This window comes from Anolis sagrei, chromosome 8 (genome assembly GCF_037176765.1).
Source record: "Anolis sagrei isolate rAnoSag1 chromosome 8, rAnoSag1.mat, whole genome shotgun sequence".
Lineage (NCBI taxonomy): Eukaryota > Metazoa > Chordata > Lepidosauria > Squamata > Dactyloidae > Anolis > Anolis sagrei.
The window spans coordinates 5,447,404-5,464,042 of NC_090028.1; the positions used below are offsets into that span (position 1 = coordinate 5,447,404).

Consider the following 16,639-nt stretch of genomic DNA (forward strand, 5'->3'; position numbering starts at 1 on the left):
ATGTGAAATAATCAAATAAGAAAGGGAGGTGGTGGTTCTCCCTCAAGCATTTCAACAGTCCTGGGTCACATTTTCTAGGGCAAAAGGCAAAGGGGAAAGGCAATATTTCATAGCAAGATACATACATTCCTAATCATAAGCATTTCATAGCAACAAAACCCTATCTTTGTCCCACGTTCCAAGTATATTTAATAAGAGAATTAATTTTCATGAAGAAGCCTGAAATCCAATGTTTTAAAAGGTCTTTGAAGAAAGTTCATGAGGGAGATAGTATGTACTGAAGTCCAAGACATGCAGGCAGAGAGTCCATGATCATTGGGAAGGCTGGCAGATGAAACCCCAGCTGTGCTGCAACTGATTCATGATTTTGTTCCTTGGGAAACTACAACTCTCACAAAAGGACAGAAGTCCCAAGATCCAGCCATTTCCCAAAAGCCTCGTGGGGTCCTTATTGTTGTCAGTGCCTTGGCAATGTGACCAAGACTTAACCCTTGTTGTGTAGTCTGGTGCCCTTTGCAGAACTATAAGTCACTATCCCTTATGGGGGGTGTGTGTGCTTGACATCATTGTGATGTATAGTTCTCCTTCCTTAGAGAAGGGTGCCTTGGTTGATCCCAGCGCTCTGCTTTCCTTCCTCCAGGAGCGCCAGCTGCAAGAGGAGCGCCAGCGGCAGGTGGAGCAGGAACTGGACTACCTGGCGCCCTTCCTGATCCAGGCGGGCGGCGTGGAGAAGATGACCAAGTGGCTGGCCCTCCGCCTCAAGGAGGACTGCCTCAGCGACTTCAAGCACCGCCTCGTCGACAAAGCCAACCTCATCCAAGCCCGATTCGAGAAGGTACTTTCTCACTCCATTCTCCTCCGCGCATTGGCATTGGGTGGGGAATATCAGGATCTTCTTGATGAGGATGATAGAGAGTTTTTTTCCCAGAAGCCGAATCCGAAGCAAATGTAGAACAGCCACCAGAGCCACTTTGGAGCTCACTAATCAATAACAGGCTCTTCATGGGGAAGAGCAGTTGACTCTCCCTGTCCAGCTCCAGCTAAGGGTTGATGCCGTACAGCTGAGAAGGTCCAATCGGCTGCCTCAGAAGAGGGCCTCTCACCTGTAAGGGCTTCATTGGGCAGCATAAATAGTGGTGGCTACTCAGAGGCGGCCCTAGGTAATTTTCAACGGTAAGCAAACAGTATTTTGGCACACCCCCCCCCCCCAACCAATCATTGATATATATTTTCTGTTCATTGTGGGAGTTCTGTGTGCCATATTTGGTTCAGTTCCATCATTGGTGGAGTTCAGAATGCTCTTTGATTGTAGGTGAACTATACATCCCAGTAACTACACTTGCCGCACTTGCTCCCTTGCCTGGCCCGCTTTGGGTCCAGAGGCATGCCTGAAGACCCCGGCGTATGCACCAAAAGTCACCTCTTCTCCTGACTTTCTCCTCAGTCATTGGGACCAAAAGAGAGAGAGAGAGAGAGAGAGAGAGAGAGAGAGAGGTGGAGATGCCCACCTTTCCTGAATTTAGGCGCAAAAACAAAGGAGGGAGCGGAGGTGGGAGATACCTCCAGCCGGAGGGGCTCTCTCTCTCTCTCTCTCTTTCTCTCTCTCTTGGTCCCAATGGCTAAAGAGAAAGTCAGGAGAAGAGGCAACTTTTGGTGCGCACGCTGGGGTCTTCAGACACGCCTCTGGACCCGAAGCGGGCCAGGCGCGGCGGCTCCGCCCCTTGGCCCACCCGCGGATTGGGGAGAGGAGAGGAGGCGGGTGGAGTGCCGGGGGATCGGGAAAGGGAGCCGGTCATGGGGAAGGGATCGAACGCGGAGAACAATTGAGCGCCGGCTCTGCTCGTGCACCCGGTGGCCAGGTGGAGCAGGAACGAGAGGGGCAAGGCGAGGCTCAAGGGCCCGGCCCCTTTGGGAAGAGGATCGCCCGGCAGCGAGGCAAGAAAGCCGAGGCTCCCCCCGGACTGCTAGGGCTGTTGTGAGCTGAGGGAGCGCTCCTCAAGTGGCGGTCAAGGGGCATTTACAGAGGCGCCTCTGCGCCCCTGGCAAAAAAAAGTGTTCTGCAACCGCTTACTTCGCGTAATGGATGAGCCGCCCCTGTGTACATGACGTGTGCAAGCTTCCCCTGTACCAAAGCTTCAACCTTTAAGACTTTCCAGGGGGAAACAGTCTTAAGAGTATCCAAAGATTCCTTCCCAAAGATTCCCAGGGAAACAGCCCTGAAGCTCTGAGGAATTTCGGAGTCACACCTCCTTGTGTGACCATTGGCACAGACCTAGCCTGCTTGAAGCTTGACACTTGCTCAAACCCAGAGTCCACCAAAGCTTATCTCTCTTTGCAACAGGAAAGCCAGGAGCTCCAGAAGAAACAGCAGTGGTACCAGCAGAACCAAGCCAACATGACCACGGAGGACGAGGAGGCCTACCTGAACTACTGCTCGGACGCCATGTTCCGCGTCCGCATCTTGGAGCTCCGTCTCAGCAGGTCAGGATTCGGGAACGCGGCCTCTGCTTATGGTTTTTGGATAAAGAGGTCTAAATTTGGGTTGTTGTGAGATTTATGGGCTGTGTGGCCATGTTCCAGTGGTATTATTTCCTGATGTTTCACCTGCATCTTTGGCTGGCATCTTTAGAGGTCTGTTGGTGGTTTATTTATTTGTCGTGTCAGAGCAACCAGTCCATTATATTACATTTCTAACAGAACAAGCAAACAAACAGAAAAATACACAACTTGTGAGTTTGGTAGTTGATTAAATGTCCTTTGACCAGTATCTGGCCACTTGGAGTGCTTCCGGTGTTGCTGCAAGGAGGTCCTCCCTTGTGCATGTGGCAGGGCTCAGGTTGCATTGCAGCAGGTGGTCAGTGGTTTGCTCTTCTCCACACTCGCATGTCGAGGATTCCACGCTGTAGCCCCATTTCTCAAGGTTGGCTCTGCATCTCGTGGTGCCAGAGCGCAGTCTGTTCAGCACCTTCCAAGTTGCCCAGTCTTCTGTGTGCCCAGGAGGGAGTCCCTCATTTGGCATCAGCCATTGGTTGAGGTTCTGGGTTTGAGCCTGCCACTTTTGGACTCTCGCTTGCTGAGGTGTTTCAGTGAGTGTCTCTGTAGATCTTAGAAAACTATTTCTAGATTTAAGTTGTTTACGTGCTGGCTGATACCCAAACAGGGGATGAGCTGGAGATGTCTCTGCCTTGGTCCTTTCACTATTGGCAGCTACTTCCCGGCGGATGTCAGGTGGTGCAATACCGGCTAAGCAGTGTAATTTCTCCAGTGGTGTAGGGCGCAGACACCCTGTGATAATGCAGCATGTCTCATTAAGAGCCACATCCACTGTTTTAGTGTGGTGAGATGTGTTCCACACTGGGCATGCATACTCAGCAGTAGAGTAGCACAGCGCAAGGGCAGATGTCTTCACTGTGTCTGGTTGTGATCCCCAGGTTGTGCCAGTCAGCTTTCATATGATATTGTTTCTGACACCCACTTTTTGTTTGATGTTCAGGCAGTGCTTCTTGTAGGTCAGAGCACGGTCCAGAGTGACTCCCATGTTTTGGGTGTGCTGCAATGCTCCAGTGGGATTCCTTCCCAGGTCATCTTCAGAGCTCGGGATGCTTCTCTGTTCTTGAGATGAAAGGCACATGTCTGTGTTTTGGATGGGTTGGGGATCAGCTGGTTTTCCTTGTAATAGGCAGTAAGAGCACGTAGAGCTTCGGAGAGCTTCTGTTCTACCATCTCAAAGCTCCCTGCTTGAGCGGTGATGGCACGATCATCAGCATAGATGAAGCTCTCTGTCCCTTCTGGCAGTGGCTGGTCATTTGTGTCGATGTTGAACATGGATGGAGAAAGCACGCTCCCCTGATGCAGGCCGTTCTTCTGCTTCCGCCATCTGCTTTTCTGGCCCTGGAACTGTTTGGTGGTGAGGCAAGTGGAGTGTGTGTATATCTATTCGGCATGGATAGAGCCGCGTCGGATTACTCATTACTCGTAATAATTTCGTTAAAGTTACCTTTTTGAAGCAATTTCGAAGCATTTTAAAAACCTGAAAGTCCCTTTGCCCTTCTGAAGCTTTCTCTGCCATTTTTGTTACGACGCACGAAGTGAGTCAGAAATGGGGAGCACATGGTTCAGAGGCTCATTTGGACCATGAGGTCACAAAGAGTCAGAAGCCACTGAACGAATAAACAACAGCACACCCCTATTGTCTGCCATTCTCAGGCTAAGCATCCTTCTTCCTTGCTTCCATTGAGCCCCTCTCCTTTCTTCCTCCTTCTCCGCAGGCACAGAGAGAATGCCTCGCTGAAGTATATGGCTTTGGAAGAGAAACTGTGCAAGGATCCCCGCTTGGCCGACTACCTCAAATTTTATTTTTGATTTCCTCCACATTTACAGAAATTATCACATTCCTGGATGTAGATGTTCAAATAAAGCGGTTGAGGAGCACTTTGGTAATGCTTGCTCGTCTTGTCCATATTTGTTCATTAAACATGGGAGTCTAATCTGTTGGTCATGGGAGCTCTGTAACCCAAGTTTGGCCCAATTCTATCATTGGTGGAGTTCAGAATGCTCTTTGATTATAGGTGAACTATACATCCCAGCCACTACAACTCCCAAATGTCAAGGTCTATCCTCCCCAAACCGCACCAGTGTCCACATTTAGGCATATTGAGTATTCATGCCAAGTTTGGTCCAGATACATCAGTGCTCTCTGGATGTAGGTGAACTACAACTCCAAAATTTAAGGTCAATGCTCACCAAACCCTTCTAGTATTTTCTGTTGGTCATGGGAGCTCTGTGACCCAAGTTTGGCCCAATTCTATCATTGGTGGAGTTCAGAATGCTCTTTGATTATAGGTGAACTATAAATCCCAGCCACTACAACTCCCAAACGTCAAGGTCTATCCTCCCCAAACCGCACCAGTGTCCACATTTAGGCATTTTGAGTATTAATGCCAAGTTTGGTCCAGATACATCAGTGCTCTCTGGATGTAGGTGAACTACAACTCCAAAATTTAAGGTCAATGCTCACCAAACCCTTCTAGTATTTTCTGTTGGTTATGGGAGCTCTGTGACCCAAGTTTGGTTCAATTCCATCATTGGTGGAGTTCAGAATGCTCTTTGATTATAGGTGAACTATAAATCCCAGCCACTACAACTCCCAAATGTCAAGGTCTATCCTCCCCAAACCGCACCAGTGTCTGTCCACATTTAGGCATATTGAGTATTCATGCCAAGTTTGGTCCAGATACATCAGCGCTCTCTGGATGTAGGTAAACTACAACTCCAAAACCCAAGGTCAATGCCCACCAAACCCTTCTAGTATTTTCTGTTGGTTATGGGAGCTCTGTGACCCAAGTTTGGTACAATTCCATTATTGGTGGAGTTCAGAATGCTCTTTGATTATAGGTGAACTATAAATCTCAGCCACTACAACTCCCAAACGTCAAGGTCTATCCTCCCCAAACCGCACCAGTGTCCACATTTAGGCATATTGAGTGTTCATGCCAAGTTTGGTCCAGATACATCAGTGCTCTCTGGATGTAGGTAAACTACAACTCCAAAACCCAAGGTCAATGCCCACCAAACCCTTCTAGTATTTTCTGTTGGTTATGGGAGCTCTGTGACCCAAGTTTGGCCCAATTCTATCATTGGTGGAGTTCAGAATGCTCTTTGATTATAGGTGAACTATAAATCCCAGCCACTACAACTCCCAAACGTCAAGGTCTATCCTCCCCAAACCGCACCAGTGTCCACATTTAGGCATATTGAGTATTCATGCCAAGTTTGGTCCAGATACATCAGTGCTCTCTGGATGTAGGTGAACTACAACTCCAAAATTTAAGGTCAATGCTCACCAAACCCTTCTAGTATTTTCTGTTGGTTATGGGAGCTCTGTGACCCAAGTTTGGTTCAATTCCATCATTGGTGGAGTTCAGAATGCTCTTTGATTATAGGTGAACTATAAATCCCAGCCACTACAACTCCCAAATGTCAAGGTCTATCCTCCCCAAACCACACCAGTGTCCACATTTAGGCATATTGAGTATTAATGCCAAGTTTGGTCCAGATACATCAGTGCTCTCTGGATGTAGGTGAACTACAACTCCAAAACCCAAGGTCAATGTCCACCAAACCCTTCTAGTATTTTCTGTTGGTCATGGGAGCTCTGTGACCCAAGTTTGGCCCAATTCTATCATTGGTGGAGTTCAGAATGCTCTTTGATTATAGGTGAACTATAAATCCCAGCAACTACAACTCCCAAATGACAAAATCAATCCTCCCCTCAACTCCACCAGTATCCAAAATTGGGCATATCGAGTATTTGTGCCAAATGAATGAAAATACATCCTGCATATCGGATATTTACAAGATAATTCATAACAGGAGCAAAATTATAGTTGTGAAGTAACAATGAAAATAATGTTATGGTTGGGGGTCACCACCACATAAGGAACTGTATTAAGGGATCGTGGTATTAGGAAGGTTGGGAACCACTGATCTATGGGATGAGAGCACCACAGGGAATCATATTTTGGTTGCACCAAGTGGAGAAACAGCTTACAAACCAAAGGCTATGTGGGAAATGGCAACCTTCTTCAAGCCTCCTATACTAGTTATTTATTATGTACTAGCCGTCCCCTGCCACGCGTTGCTGTGGCCCACATGGGGGTTCGGTGTGGGAGGTTTCGCCCAATTCTATCGTTGGTGGGGTTCAGAATGATCTGTGATTGTAGGTGAACTATAAATCCCAGCAACTGCAACTCCCAAATGTCAAGATTCTATTTTCCCAAAATTCCACCTGTGTTTACATTTGGACATATTGAGTATTGGTCTAGAGTTTTGTCCAGACCCATCATTGTTTGAGTCCACAGTGATCTCTAGATGTAGTTGAACTACAACTCCAAAACCAAAGGACACTGCCCACCAAACCCTTCCAGTATTTTCTGTTGGTCATGGGAGAACTGTGTGCCAAGTTTGGTTCAATTCTGTGCTGGTACAGCAGTACCGGAGCCCCCGGTGGCGCAGTGGGTTAAAGCACTGAGCTGCTGAGCTTGTTGATCGAAAGGTCGCAGGTTCGATTCCGGGGAGCGGCGTGAGCTTCCGCTGTCAGCCCTAGCTTCTGCCAACCTAGCAGTTCGAACACATGCAAATGTGAGTAGATCAATAGGTCTTCTGGCGGGAAGGTAACGGCACTCCATGCAGTCATGCTGGCCACATGACCTTGGAGGTGTCTACGGACAACACTGGCTCTTCGGCTTAGAAATGGAGATGAGCACCACACCCCAGAGTCAGACATGACTGGACCTAATGTCAGGGGACTACCTTTACCTTTACCTTACAGCAGTACCAGGAGCTCCAATTTTGTTTGCTTTGCATTGAATGTTTGTTGTAGTCCTAAGTTTCAGGGACTCTGCAGATAGGTGGCTTCTTTTGGCTGCAATCATAGAGCAAGCCACCTGTCAATTATAGGTAGGTTCCCTGGTTCTGCCCCCTTTGGGTTTTTGGAGGGAATAGGAGCCTTTTTGAGTTCAGTCCACACAGAGAAGCTTTCCATGCAGGACATAATACCAAGAGCTCCTGTAGAAAGCTTTGTCTTCTACGGCTTGGCTGGGGAGATATACAGACTACAACTTGGTCGGGGTTAATATGCAGCCCACAGCTTGGCCACGGATCATACAGCCTTACAGCTCCTTTGCGGAGGGACTTCAGTCAACCATCACTGAAACCTGAACTCCTTTTTCCCTGGAAGTCTACAAAGCTCTGCTTGGTAAGGGTCACTCGCGGAAGCCAGACGCAGTTGGTACCGGGTGCAGGGGCTCCACGCCAACAGAGGCAAAGACAGACTGCCCAGATTAGAAGTTAAGGATTTCCCCATTAGTTAGTATACAGTTATGAAGATAGTGCCTGTTCCCTGTGGACAAGATTGAGAGAGAGCCAATAGACTGTTAAGAAAGCCTTGAAGTACCTGTTTGTTTTTATTAATAAAGAACATTGTTGAACCTTTAAGCAATCTAAAGACTCTGTTTTAAGGAAATCCAAAGGCCTTTAATCTGAGGCAGGCCCGGCGTCCCGTTGGGCATACAGAATTTATGTCCTGTCTACAATCTGATGTACAGGCCCAGCGTGCGACAGCACAAATTCCATTATTGGTGAGGTTCAGAATGTTCTTTGATTGTAGGTGAACTATAAATCCCAGCAACTACAACTCCCAAATGACAAAATCATTTTTTTGGAGTGAAGGACATACATTGGGTTGTTAGGTGTCTTGTGTCCAAATTTGGTGACAATTCATCCAGTGGTTTTTGAGTTCTGTTCATCCCACAAACGAACATTACATTTTTATTTATATAGATTATAATTTTTATTTATATAGCCGGGGGGGGGGGGGGCTTGAGGGGCTTCAGCCCCCCCTCCCCAAATCTCAATGTATCCCATATGCATGGGGGTATTGGGATAATGATACAAAAGGTTTGCTAGGGTAGAGCCCCCCTCCTCCGAATCAAACTCAGCCCCCCCCCCCCCCCCGCCCGAATCAATGTCCTGTCTATGGGCGCGATTGAATGTATATATTGATATGCAGTTTTCCCTTAACTCTATGTTGCTTGAGGTTGTGGGAGGGACTACAGACCATGTGGCCAGATCTGGGACTATTCAGACTGAGATTCCATTTTAGAATTCAGTTTGCATCAGAAGCAGTACAGTACAGTTTAGAAGTCAGTACAGTTTAGAAGTCAGTCAGTACAGTATGCAAGGGTGAGCTCCCAACTGTCAGCCCTAGCTTCTGCCTACCTAGAAGTTCAAAAGCATGAAATGCGAGTAGATCAATAGGTATTGCCTTGTTGGGAAGGTAAACGGGCACTCCATGCAGACATGGCAGCGAAACACAATCGGAGATGTCTACAGACAGCAGGCTCCTCGGCATGGAAAAATGGAACTAGAGCACCTCCCATGGTTGGAGTTGAACATTGCCTCTAGACGCCGGAGATGAGAGGATTACATGGCAGTGTAGACTCAGGCCCCTTCTACATTTCTATATCATCCAGATTATCAAATCAGATAATTGACATTATCTACTTCGTACTGGATTATATGAGTCCCCAGTGGGTTAAACTGTTAAACTGCTGTCCTTGTTGACCGAAAGGTTGCAGGATCAAATCCAGAGAGCAGCGTGAGCTTCCGCTGTCAGCCCCAGCTTCTGCCAACCTAGCAGTTCAAAAACATACAAATTTGAGTAGATCAATAGGTACTGCTCTGGCAGGAAGGTGACGGTGCTCCACGCAGCCATGCTGGCCACATGATCTTGGAGGTGTCTACGGACAACGCCTGCTCTTCGGCCCCTTCTACATTGCCTTATCATCCAGATTATCAAATCAGATAATCCACGATATCTTCTATGTACTGGATTATATGAGTCCCTGGTGCCGCAGTGGGTTAAATCGCTGAGTTGCCAAGCTTGTTGACTGAAAGGTCACAGGTTCAAATCTAGGGAGTGGCATGAGCTTCTGCTGTCAGCCCCAGCTTATTGTTCCGCAATAAAAGACTTCGGTATATTTCACAAGCCCTCTAAAGACTGTTTGTGGTGGGAAATTCCTAAGAGCTTCTCTTTGGGGACCCTGGTTTCCCACTGGGCAAAGGTTGCAAGTCCTGTTCTAAAGGAAATTCTTTACAGAACACAACACAAGACTAGATTGGGGAGGGTTAACATAGAGGAATGGGCTGTCCAGTGAAACAGGAGAGAGAGAGGAGGCAGCCATTCCTCCCTCTGTTTCGGAGACGATGCCTTGCTCTGTTCCGCTTCACCTCCTGGCCCGGCTCTTGTTGCCATCTTGCTGTTTCGAACCTCTTTTCACTTCTGCATAAATCACCTCCCCAGCTTGTTCAGCTTCCTTTCTTCGGTGGAAGTTGAGGTCGACGTAGGTCACTTCGCTGGCTTGCCGGCTCAGGGGAAGTTGCTGCTGGGAAGGAAAAAGCGACAGAAAGAAGGTGTCAGAGGGCCTGTCTACTAGGCTTGGGCGATCAAGAAAAAAATTGGTTCTAAACTCGTTTCGTTTCTAGGGTGCGCTAGTGTTTCTAAATTCTGAGGACTTCCGAAATTTAAGATTTCAAAATTTCGAAATTTCCGAAATTTCGTAAATTACGAATCGATTCGTTAATGGCGGACGCGACTGCTCAATTTGCTAAAAAAACCTCCAAATGGGACAGGGGGGACTTCTGAAGCTTCCCTCTCCCTCTGTTGTTGACTGTTGGTGTGAAAAAACAAACATTATAGTATTGTATATATTAGTAAAGGTAAAGGTAGTCCCCTGACATTAAGTCCAGTCATGTCTGACTCTGGGGTGTGGTGCTCATCTCCATTTCTAAGCCGAAGAGCCAGCATTGTCCGTAGACACCTCCAAGGTCATGTGGCCGGCATGACTGCATGGAGCGTCGTTACCTTCCCGCCGGAGCGGTACCTATTGATCTACTTACATTTGCATGTTTTCGAACTGCTAGGTTGGCAGAAGCTAGGGCTGTCAGCGGAAGCTCACGCCGCTCCCCGGAATCGAACCTGTGACCTTTCGATCAACAAGCTCAACAGCTCAGCAGTTTGACCCACTGCGGCACCGGGGACTCATATAATCCAGTACAAAGCAGATAACATGGATTATCTGATTTGATAATCTGGATGATATGGCAATGTAGAAGGGGCCGAAGAGCCGGCATTGTCCATAGACACCTCCAAGGTCATGTGGCCGGCATGACTGCATGAAGCGCCGTTACCTTCCCGCCGGAGCGGTACCTATTGATCTACTCACATTTGCATGTTTTCGAACTGCTAGGTTGGCAGAAGCTGGGGCTGACAGCGGAAGCTCACGCCGCTCCCCGGAATCAAACCTGCGACCTTTCGATCAACAAGCTCAGCAGCTCAGTGCTTTAACCCACTGCGCCACCGGAGATGTTAGCGGGGTACAAATAAAGTTAATAATAATAAATATTATGTTATATTATTATTATATTATTATATTATATTGTTGTATATTATATTATTATAATATAATATTATATTATTGTACATTATATTATATTATTATTATAATATTGTTATAATAATATTATATTATATTATATATATTATATTATATTATTGTATATTATATAATTATAATATATTATATTATATTATTATAATATTATTACTCAGTTCTTGTGGGTTTTTTCAGGCGATATGGCCATGTTCTAGAGGCATTCTCTCCTGACGTTTTGCCTGCATCTATGGCAAGCATCCTCAGATGACCTCACCTCTGAGGATGCTTGCCATAGATGCAGGCGAAACGTCAAGAGAAATGCCTCTAGAACATGGCCATATAGCCCGAAAAATCCCACAAGAACTGAGTGATTCCGGCCATGAAAGCCTTCAACAATATAATATTATTATATTATATTATGTTATTGTATATTATATTATTATATTATATTATATTATATTATATTATATTATATATTATACAATTATAATATAATATAATAATATAGTAATAAAATATATAATATAATAATATAATATAATATATACAATACTATAATATAATAGTATTATAATAATATAATATAATATAATATAATATATATTATATTATTATTATATTATTATATTATATATTATATTATAGTATTGTATATTAGAGTGAGGCAAGAAGCAGCATGAGGAAAGAGGAGGGAAGCAGCAGAGCAAAGGGACCGGAAGTGGGGTAAATGCGAGATTGTAAAACTTGCACCAGACATACGAAAATAATTACGAAATAATTACGAAAATTGCAAAAATTGTTTCGATTCTTAATTACTCCTCACACTATTCCTGCATGGCTCGATATTCGATCGTAAGCTAATTTAAATACGAATTAATAACGAATTACGAAATTAACGAACTGGATCGCCCAAGTCTACTGTCTATACATGTTTAAAACCCGGAAGAAACCGGGATAAAAGGAGGATGGGATGGCTAAATGGCATTTTGAATTGGCTGAAAAGCACGCGTTTAAAAGGTGCGCTTGAAACCCGATTCTGACCCAAAAATGTGCATATATATATATATATATGACTGTATTTTCCTGCAATAATGGAAAACATGTGACTTCATTCCTATATGCTGGTGTGCACTGCTCCAGCGCATGTGTGCATTTTAAATCGCCTGAAACAGCTGATCAGGGCTGTCACAAAAATGGAGACGTGAGCACACAGCTGGTTAAACGGAAGCAGGAATGGAAAGCAATTACACTTATTTCAGGTCTGGTAACCCCAATACTTCCCCCCACCTTCTGCTTTTTCATTCTGCAAAATCTTAGTTTTCATTCTAGACCTCTTGCCCTGTCGTATGTATTTGCTTTAATCTTTTTTTTTTCAGTTGTTTGAAAGGAATGTTATTTATTATAATTGGAATATTCTGAAAAACAAACAGCATTTTTGGTAGTATATCCATTTTGATAGCTGATATCCTTCCCAATAAGGGTTCACAGCGAGTTAAACTGCTAAGCTGCAAAACTTGCTGACTGGAAGGTCAGCGGTTCAAATCCATGGGACAGAGTGAGCTCCCATTGCTAGCCCCAGCTTCTGCAAATCTAGCAGTTCGAAAAGATGCAAATCAATAGGATGCAAATCAACATGCAAATCAATTTGCAAATCAATGTTGGTGCTAATCAATAGGAGTAGATCAGTGTTTCTCAACCTGGGGGTCGGAACCCCTGGAGGGGTCGTGAAGGGGTGTCAGAGGGGTCGCCAAAGACAATCAGAAAACACAATATTTTCTGTTGGTCATGGGGGTCTCTGTGTGGGAAGTGGGGTCTCTGTGTGGCCCGATTCTATCATTGTTGGGGTTCAGAACGCTCCTTGATTGTAGGTGAACTATAAATCCCAGCAAGTACAACTCCCAAATCCCAAGGTCTATTTCCCCAAAACCCCACGAGTGTTCACAATTGGGCATATGGAGTATCCATGCCAAGTTTGGTCCAGATCCATCATTGTTGGAGTCTAGAGTACTCTCTGGATATAGGCAAACTTCAACTCCCGAACTCAAGGTCAATGCCCACCAAACCTTCCAGTATTTTCTGTTGGTCATGGGAGTTCTGTGTGCCAATTTTGGTTCAATTCCATTGTTGGTGGGGTTCAAAATGCTCTTTGTTTAAGGTTAACTATATATCCCAGCAACTACAACTCCCAAATGGCAAAATCTATCCCCCCGCCAACCTCACCAGCATTCAAATTTGCTCCCGTGAATGAAAATACATCTTGCAGATCATTATTTACATGGTGATTCATAATGTTAGGGTTATGGTTGGGGGTCGCCACAACATGAGGAACTGTATTAAGGGGTCACGGCATTAGGAAGGTTGAGAACCACTGGAGTAGATCAATAGGAACCGCTCTGACTGTAAGGTAACAGCATTCCATGCATTCATGCGGGCCACATGACCTTGGAGGCATCTATGGATAAAACCAGCTCTTCAACTTAGAAATTGGGATGGGCACCACCCCTTAGAATCGGACTCGAACAGACTTAATTTCAAGGGGAAACCTTTACCTTTACTATGTAGTAAATTTGTTGGTTCTTCTATTATAACCACTACATCATCTGCAAATAATCTCTGCTTGATAGTTTAATTCTTAATTTTCAGCCCTTTAATTTTTTTCCTCCTCTCTTATCTTTGTTAATAACACTTCAAATGCCAAAATGGATAACTATGGGGACAGTGGGCATCCTTGCCTTTGTGCCCTTTTGTAGTTTACATTCATGAGACAATTCTCCATTCGCTAAAATGTTGGAGGTTTATGTTTTGTAAATTGCTCTAATCCATTTTGTTATTTTAGTTCCAAATTCCATTTTTTCTAGAGTTGCAAATAAGAACTCCCAGTTTAAGTTATCAAATGCTTTTTCTGCATCTATGAACACAAATGCTGCTTTTCTTTCATTATGTTTAGCCAGGTATTCAATCATGTCCAAAACCACTCTCCAAAACCACAGGCAAATAAATACATAAAACCAGATTATAAAATACAATACACAACAAACCATTAAAATACTATATAAATCATTATAGAAACTATAGAAGCTATTTAGGGGAGGATCGGGAATCTTGCAGCCTCAAAGATGACAATTCCCAGCAGCTATATCCAAAGGTGAAGAATGCTGGGAGCTGCAGCCAAAAAAAACATCTGGAGAACCGTAAGAGGAAATCCAACATCTTGTTGAGTCCTTGAGGTGCAGTGAGGACATTTCCCACCTTTGGGTTGGTTTAAGAGAGGGATTTTGGGGGGCACAAAATCTCCATCTGACCCCAGACAACCACTTTATTGCATCACAGAGATCTATCTTACCTTTTTGTCTTCCTCTGTTACTGTATCCGATGTAACTCCTAGAAAGAGAGGGGGGAAAAAACAGAAATGAAAAGTACGCTATTTACTAGGCTTGGTTGATCAAGAAAAAATGGTTCTAAACTCGTTTCGTATAGAAAATTTTGAAAATATTTCCAAAATTTTCTTAAAAAAAAAGATCGGAAATGCCAGGAAATACGAATCGTTTTTGTTGGGGTTCAGCCTGATCCTGATCTGTGTGAACAGGATTCTCTGATAGTTTTTCCAACTGAGCAAGCTCTCCCTGACTCTGACAGTGTGGAATCTGTTGTTGATGCAGAGGTCAGTAGGGATGAAAAGGAAACCCAATAGCTGGAAGAGAATGTTTTGGAAGTTAGCCGTGATATCTCTCCACCTGGGGTTTTTAATGAGGACCGAAGAGAACAGATAGTCAGAGATAGAAATGTTTCCATCTCTTTACGAAGGTCACAGCCCTTACAGCAGAAAGAGGCCCAAACAGAAAAGTCAAGGGGCGTTTCTAAGAATAGCTTCTTTGGTTTAAGAGGGTTCCTGCCAGGTGCTTCTTTAGGTCAAGCAACGTTGGGGACTGTGGCTGGCCTTGGCAGAATTCCTGTGTTCCATGACCAGTAATCCCAGAGGCTTCTAGTTTCCTAGTTCATGGTTAATAAAAGGCTAACAGACTCCTGGTTATTGTTTTGTGGCTTCTGAAGTTTTGCTCAAGTTCAGAGATCCTATTGACTAATGTGTTTTTCTGTGGCTTTTTGACTCTGCATTTACCTTTCTTTTGTAACCAATTTTTCATCAATAAACAAGGATTGCTTTTCCTACAGTCCAGAGTGGTGGGTTTAATCTTATGGTCTTGTTTCTTGAACTGGGATGCAACAGTTTCCTTTGTTTCGTTAATGGAAGGTGCCCTTCCCTCCCTCCAGAACCATTAAAATCTCGCAGTTTCCCTTCCTTCCCTTGCAGCGAGCTTCCCCAGCGATCTCCGAGGAGCGCTGTGCTTGGCCACGCCCACCTCTCCCTTCTGGATGATTGACAGCTTGCCAGGGAAGAGAAGGAAAGGTGAGGGATTTTAAAACTAACACTTTTAAAATCTCTCACCTTTCCTTCCCTTCCTGGCAAGCTGTCAGTCATCCAGAAGGGAGAGATGGGCGTAGCCAAGCACAGCGATCCTCGGTCACTGGGGGCGAGGCCTCCAAGGAGAGCTGTGCTTGGCCACGCCCACCTCCTTCCTCTTTGCATCGGCGGCTTTGCGAGGTGGGCTTTGCGAGGTGGGCGTGGCTATGCCCAGCTCTTCCTCATCGCCACTTGTCGCCAGGGAGGTAGCCCACCTCGCGAAGCCCCCGATGCAAAGAGGAAGGAGGTGGGCGTGGGTAGGAACAGCTGTTCCTGAAGGCCACGCCCCCAACATTTACGATTCACTGCCGGAAGTCGTAAGGAAGATGGCAGATGTGGCTTCGAAATGGCAAGATCACTTCCGGGTTCCCAAATCGTGTCGATACCGCTTCTAAAGGTATTTATTTAACGAATTAATAACGAGATAAGAAATTAACGAACTGGATCAACCAAGCCTACTATTTACTCATATCTAATGCTCAACTTTTGGGGCCAAATGATGTTGCCAAAATTCAGGCCATGCATTAAATTTGTGCAATGTGGTCATCTTAGTAGTCAGCCAAAGCCAAAGGGGAAACAGCCTCAAATAGGAGAAGCTCCTATTTGAGGGACGTCATCTCTAATCTAATATCCGTGGGACAACACTTTCTAACCAGAGACATAATTTTTTTCAAACATTGTGACATAGTATAGTTTTATTCCAAACTTTATTTGAAAACCGATTGTGACGATGTGTAAATTTTATTCCTTTGGTTATGTGTAGTTTGGACAGTGGTTTAGGGATGGTAAGTATGGGAGATTATGTTTTGTGGGAGTGGCTTGGCGTTAGCTGAGTTGCCATAGCAACAGGGGCGGAGCCAACCGCCTCTTCAGAGGCAGCTGTGTTTTAAAAAGTCAGTCAGTGGCCGGAGAGCTGCTGAGAGGACACTGAATCTTTTGGTGGAGATTCAGGGAATGAGTCAGTGGCCGGAGAGCTACTGAGAGGACACTGAATCTTTTGGTGGAGATTCAGGGAATGTGTCTGTAGCCAGTGTGCTATAGGGAAAAACTGAATCTCTTGGAGATTCAAGGAATCAATTGGTGACCAAAGTGGTTGCAGAGAAGGACCCGGTACAGGGGGTTGTTGATTCTGAATTAAGAATCAAGGTTTGGCTGGGTTTAAGCCTGTTGTGCCAGCTGTGAAACC

The 16,639-nt window shown here is 45.1% G+C and overlaps 2 protein-coding genes across 4 annotated transcripts in view; one reads left to right on the forward strand and one right to left on the reverse strand.

Moving 5' to 3' along the window:
* Positions 1-4,421, forward strand: part of DRC7 (dynein regulatory complex subunit 7) — a 72,043-nt gene extending 67,622 nt beyond the window's left edge. The window contains exons 15-17 of the mRNA XM_067470990.1: positions 641-835; positions 2,342-2,481; positions 4,269-4,421. Coding sequence (XP_067327091.1) covers positions 641-835; positions 2,342-2,481; positions 4,269-4,362 — 429 coding nt within the window. The 3' untranslated portion in view covers positions 4,363-4,421. The remainder of the gene's footprint in view (positions 1-640; positions 836-2,341; positions 2,482-4,268) is intronic.
* A 4,113-nt stretch (positions 4,422-8,534) lies between these two features.
* The window catches only part of LOC137097536 (tyrosine-protein kinase-like otk), a 36,228-nt gene continuing 28,123 nt past the window's right edge, over positions 8,535-16,639 (reverse strand). For 2 of the 3 annotated variants that reach the window (XM_067470879.1, XM_067470877.1), the window contains exons 5-6: positions 14,338-14,375; positions 8,535-9,944 (exon numbers count right to left, since the gene is read on the reverse strand). In XM_067470879.1, the coding sequence (XP_067326980.1) occupies positions 9,786-9,944; positions 14,338-14,375 (197 nt within the window). In that variant the 3' untranslated portion in view covers positions 8,535-9,785. The remainder of the gene's footprint in view (positions 9,945-14,337; positions 14,376-16,639) is intronic. The other variant, XM_067470878.1, reaches the window with a different exon arrangement.